Genomic DNA, 5,867 nt, shown 5'->3' with positions numbered 1-5,867 from the left:
ATAAACAAATTAAACCAATTTACTAAACGTTATCTTTAACTTAAACAAACATCAAATTATGCGAGAGAAAAGTATTATTTTATTTACCCGGGAGCTTAAGTGTGTGAAAAGTTGATCATTAATACAATATTTTTTAAATATATCTTAATATAACTCGCATTGCCTTAGGAGGTACAATTCAGCCATAACAAGTCAATGATTGTAAAGTGATTTATCACTTTATTTAGAATCAACAGTAAAACAAACAGAGAAGTTTGCATTCCAGCACAGTTGAAATCTTGTAAAGTGGTCTCAACAAACAAAGGAAGAAAAAAGAGTAAGAGGAAAAAGTAAACCTAAGTAAATGAAAATCAACCCTTATCTACTTGAGACGTTTAGTTACTTTGTTACTTTGTTTCTTAGAAAGACTTTACTTCCTTTTTTTCTTCTAACGTCTTATTTAGATTTAACGGTGAATAACTGTTTTTACGTTTCCTAGGTAACTTCCCATCAGTATTGGTAAACGCTATTTAAACGGTTGATTTCAATGAAAAGGTGTTTGGTTTAAATTCAAACGCGTACAAGAAAGCCCAACAGTTGCGAGTTTAGTTATTAAACAAACGAAGAAAGAACTGTCAAGTTAATGCTGCCTACTAGATATTTAAGTATTGTTTACAATTTCTTACATGTGCTCATTAAGGTTCAGGCATTATTTGAAAATTGCAATCATGTAATTAATCTGAAGGCGAATGAAAAATTGTACATAAACTCATCAAATTATCATCTCGAGCCCTATCTGTCGCGCAGTGCTTGCCGGTACCTGCTGAAAGCTCCAACAGGCTACCAAATTAAACTGGAATGTAACCTGAGACTGAAATTGGTAGATATTGCAAATGCCAATGATCCTCTTAAATCTACTTTAAATATGTTTTTACAGCCCCCTTCTGTCACCGATTGTCGCCAGGAAATCTTCTATTTTAATGCTGAGGGCAACGAGGTGTTAACCGAGTCAGAGTATTTTTGTGGTTCGGGTGAAATCAAACGAAAAAGTTTCCTCAATCAAGCTGTAATTTCATACATTTCAACAGTTGACTACAAGAACAACGCTAACAATAACAACAATAACAACAACAACAACAGGTATGCCAGGCAAGCAATGGCAATAAATGAAGATATAACAATTTCCGATAGTGGCACTAAAAGTGGTAGCTTAAGCACTTTAACTAAACCGAGACTAAGTGAAAGAAGAGTAACGAAAGAACGAAAGAGGAAACAAATAGCAGGAACAACAACAATAACTTCAAGTGCAACAGTAGCTGCCAGCAACAACACAAGCACCGTCTTCGCCTTTGCTAACATTTCAATGATTTTTTTAAAACCATTGCTTGCCCATGAACGAGCATTGTTCGGTTATGTGATTGCCTTGTTGTCTAACAAAATTGGTACAAAAACTTTTACAAAACCAATACAAGCAACAAGCGTAACAACAAGTGTTTCTTCAAAAGTTAAAAGTGCTCAGAGACGTTGTAAGATTTCCTTTAAACGTGCCGGCAAAATCTTTACCAGCCATCAAGACCATGCAGAAATTGGCGGCTCTTTTTCATGCTTAATCGAAACGATTGAGGCAACATGTGAATGCGGTCGGTCATCAGCAACTTCAATAGCAGTAGTGAAAGTGACCACCACCTCGCAGACAAATAACGATTGGGATGGTGAGACGGGTGTCAATGAATTTCCTTCAATGGCCGGCGTGATGACCGTAAAATACAAGCAAATTTTTTGTGGAGCAACTATAAGTAAGTTTCCATTGCCACTCTTGTTTTTTTTTATTGTTATTCTTTTTCATTTTCTATCTTCTAAATATACTGCTGAACACGTAAAAGAAAGAAAAACCTGAGTAATAGAAAGAATTGAATTTTCACCATATATATATAGTTCATCAACATTATCTACTATCAGCTGCTCACTGCTTTTTAACACCAAAAACCAATAAAGCAGAATTGCTGCAAGTGGTTGTGGGAGAACATAATTTGTCAACAGGTGTGTATAGTAAGAAAATAATCGTTCACAGTTTCTCCATATTAGAGATACGAAACTCAATAAAGAGGAGAAAATTTTCGATTGGTAAATGAAAAGATTAGAACTTTATTATGATTTGTTTTTAAAAAGCGAGTCTTATTAAATTTATCATGGATCAGTTTGGCAGCAGGGACTGCCCAGAATTGATCCATAAACATTGAGATATGGAATCCCAAAGTAGAAACAAAGTAAAGTAAGCCGAAACCTGTTAAGTCCAGTCATCAACGGGACTTCATTCCCGTTCAATATGTCCAAGGCTTTGTCAATAGCCTTTTAATAGAAGAATTTGTCAAGATCTTCAAAATATGTTTCTGTTTTCGCAACGACCTCAGCATTTGACTCACATCGTGCTCCCTGGTCCTTGGGAGCCAGACACGATTTTCCACACTAGTCACTGACATGCACTTCTTCCATTGAGATCGAGAACAATTTTCAGTATGTTGTCGATACTTTCTGAGGTAACCATCTTCCTTGGGCGTCCAACACCAACTATGCCCTTATGGCCACGTTCAAAATCAGTAAATTATCGACTGGTTCACGTTTTCAACGAAAAAGGCTTGCAATAATATTGTTCAAGGTAAAACTGGGTTGAACGATATGTTTCCATCAATGTTTAATTGACTGCATTCGAAGAGTTCCTTCGTCATTAAAATCTCTCCATGAATCTCTCCATTTGAAATTTTGACAAGCCTTCTTGAATTTTAGTGTGTGTTACTTTTTAAAAGTGATACAAATTTTTTGCTAAAGATGGCATCGATTTCTTCATTCCGGAAATTATTGACCGATGTTAAGTAAAATAATAATCGCAACCGAAAAGCTATAAACCATACGTAATATACAAGTTAGTTACCACTGCTACATTCTTTCACTTTAATAAAATTTACTTTTCTTCGCTTTCACAGATTTCGAAACACCTTTCACACGTTACTTTGCAGTTCAAAATATCATCAGTCATGAAAATTTTAGATCTACATCCAGCACAGTTTCTAACGACATAGCCTTACTTAAAACTTTAATTAGCATTGAATTCAATTATGGTGTGGCTCCGGCTTGCTTGCCCTTCCACTTCAATGCACCTGAGCCGAATGATCGTGTCATGGCAACAGGTTGGGGAACAACATCATTTGGCGGACAACAGTCTTCCCTCTTACTTAAGACTACGCTGGATGTTATCCCACGGAACCAATGCGAAAAGTTGACTTCACTTCCACTAACTCGCAACATTTTTTGCACTTTTACTTCCGGTCGCGATACTTGCCAGTACGACTCCGGTGGTGCTCTTTATCAGCGCGATAGTGAGGGTCGTTTGTTTACCGTTGGTGTGATCAGCTACGGCTTCGCATGTGGCGGTCAACAGCCTTCGATAAATACACGCATACGCTCCTATTTGACGTGGATTAAAGCAAAAGCTCCGGAAATTATATTCTGCATTACATAGCTTTTCTTCTTCTTCTCCTTTTTGGTCATCTAAAGATATTCTGAATTGATAGCACTGTAGACAATTCGATCTCTACTCTTAATTAAGGAGAATATCTGCTTACCTACTAAAATGCAAAGTCAAAGCTTTTTAAAAACTTTTTGCGATATTTTTAAACTTTCTACGACAGTCTTCGAACTTTTAAGGCTTTTAAAAATTATTTTCCTCCATTTAAAATGCTTAAAAAATAAAATAATTCCATGAAAAAAAGTTATTTGACAAAAAGTTATTTTTAATAGACAAAAATATTGTTTGTTAGGAAAGTTAAAAAATTGAAAAAAAAAAAAAATTCGTAAATTTAAAATCAAAACTAAAACTTTTTCTATAAAAGTCTCCTGAAAATTTCCTGTAGAAATATGTTTAAAAAAATTGAATGAAAAAGCGTTGGCTATACTTAAAAGAGTCGGCATACTAAATTTGTTAATTGTTTGTTAGGTATTGTATGTAATAAGCATCGAGAAACCCATAAGGTAAGTCTTGCATTCATATTACGTGGATCCTATGAAACCATAAAATTTTTTTCTCACGTAGTCTGTAAGAAAATAATTTGTGAACAGGACATCACGAAAAGATTCATTACCAGATATGCGACTTGGATCTATGCAAACGACAAGAAAAAAACCGCATCAAAATCGCTACAAAATTAAGATCCTGTTGACAGTGTTCTTCTATTGACGCGGTGTTGTACATAATAAGCTTTTTCCATCATGGCAAACCATCAATAAGGAAACTTATTTGAATATTATGAAGACTATGCAATTATAATTGACCAAATCACCTTAGCTTTTGATCATAACAATATCTATATAAAGATGACTATGATAAATAAATATCTGCCTACTTACACGTTCAAATCACTCTTATCATCTCAAAAGGTGTGCCTAGAAGAAGGAATATGACCTCAACGATTCTCTATGATTCCCCTCAGATTATATGTGAAATCGTTGTTTGGGTCCAATCGCATATTTATCATTTTATTTTATTCTCCTATTATTATGTTGTAAATAATAGCGTTTAACTTGAATCATAAATATATAGGGAATGGACTCTGCATAACAAATTTATTAAGAAGTAATCTAAACGAGAAACATTTTACGAGGTCAGGATCCACCATCAAATGCCCTACGCCGCTTTGTTTAATACAGTTATTTATATAAGGACTTTTCAATGTGAGGCGTTTTATGGGAAAGGGATCGAAAAAGTGGTCCAATTCGAATCATTCTCAATAGCATATGTTCTTGGAGCAAAACGTGTCTTTGTACCGTGATTCATCGAAATATCTCAAAAATTGAGACCTGAAGACTGAATGCAAGACCGGACAGACGGACAAGCAAACGATCGATATAATGAAAGATAGGTCTATTTCAAGCCCTTCCAGATATTGTATACATCTGCGCAACTTGGTGTACCTTTGCCTTACAACTGGTGTAGAGTATAAGAATGGCAATGACTGCACGGATTTGCATTATCTGACAGCTTTTGCAGCTTCTAATAGTACCATAATTGTAATCTATATAGAAAAGTGAATGTGCTTTGTACGTAAGAGCAATCAAACCATTTATTCGATTGATGTGAAATTTTTACATAATATTTAATTATTACTAAGTTTCGTTAGATGATTCTGCCGAATTAGCCCCATATACAATTTAATAATAGTTAAATGTAATAAAATTCATTTTTATTCTCTGGTTGATTCGCTGAGCTTCGTCTCAGGCAGATTAAAAAAAATAAATAGATGAATGTTCAAAGTGGGTTTGTTGTCAATGCTAAGTTTGAAAATAAATAGTTGACGTTGTTAGTGAGCGAGAAAATTGCTGAACCGGAAAAGAGAAGAATGCCGCGAAGACTACGATGTTCACGAAGTCGACGTACTCAATGACAACGAAACATACAAATGAGTAAATCGGAAGAATAACGATCACATTCAAAAGAATCAAGGAGAACGAGATACGACGAATCGCGCGCAAGTCGAAATCAAGAACAATTTGTAGCATACAAGGCATCAACGAGATTAAGATTCTCGCAGTTGCGTAAAACCTCCACAAATCGCGAGAAAATCCAGCTGATGAAATGCAACAAGTGCATCTTCAAAATCCATGTTTTTCCGCATTATACGTAATCGGATGTAGAAACGACCAGCACGATCTACACGAATTAACTGAAAATGGCATTTCGAACCGTTTCATTTACCGCGAAAGAAAAAACCTTTTTGTGACTGGCTATGAAAAGTGGATCAACTACGACAATCTTAAGCGCCAAAAGCCATGGGCCAGGACAGCCATCTACATCGACACAGACGCGGAATATTCATGGCCATAGAGTTTTGCTGTGC

The 5,867-nt window shown here is 35.4% G+C and overlaps 1 protein-coding gene across 1 annotated transcript; it reads left to right on the top strand.

The window, feature by feature from the left end:
- The first annotated feature begins 600 nt into the window (after window positions 1-600).
- Window positions 601-3,496, top strand: LOC119644109 (serine proteinase stubble-like). Its single transcript, XM_038043635.1, has 4 exons — window positions 601-859; window positions 917-1,775; window positions 1,915-2,019; window positions 2,961-3,496. Exons 1-4 carry the CDS (start codon window positions 623-625, stop codon window positions 3,494-3,496), a joined length of 1,737 nt encoding a protein of 578 aa, XP_037899563.1. The 5' UTR covers window positions 601-622.
- The last annotated feature ends 2,371 nt before the right edge of the window (window positions 3,497-5,867 follow it).

This window comes from Glossina fuscipes, unplaced genomic scaffold (assembly GCF_014805625.2).
Source record: "Glossina fuscipes isolate IAEA_lab_2018 unplaced genomic scaffold, Yale_Gfus_2 90087, whole genome shotgun sequence".
NCBI lineage: Eukaryota > Metazoa > Arthropoda > Insecta > Diptera > Glossinidae > Glossina > Glossina fuscipes.
The sequence above is the reverse complement of the archived record's forward strand: the minus strand, read 5'-3'. Positions and strand labels throughout refer to the sequence as shown.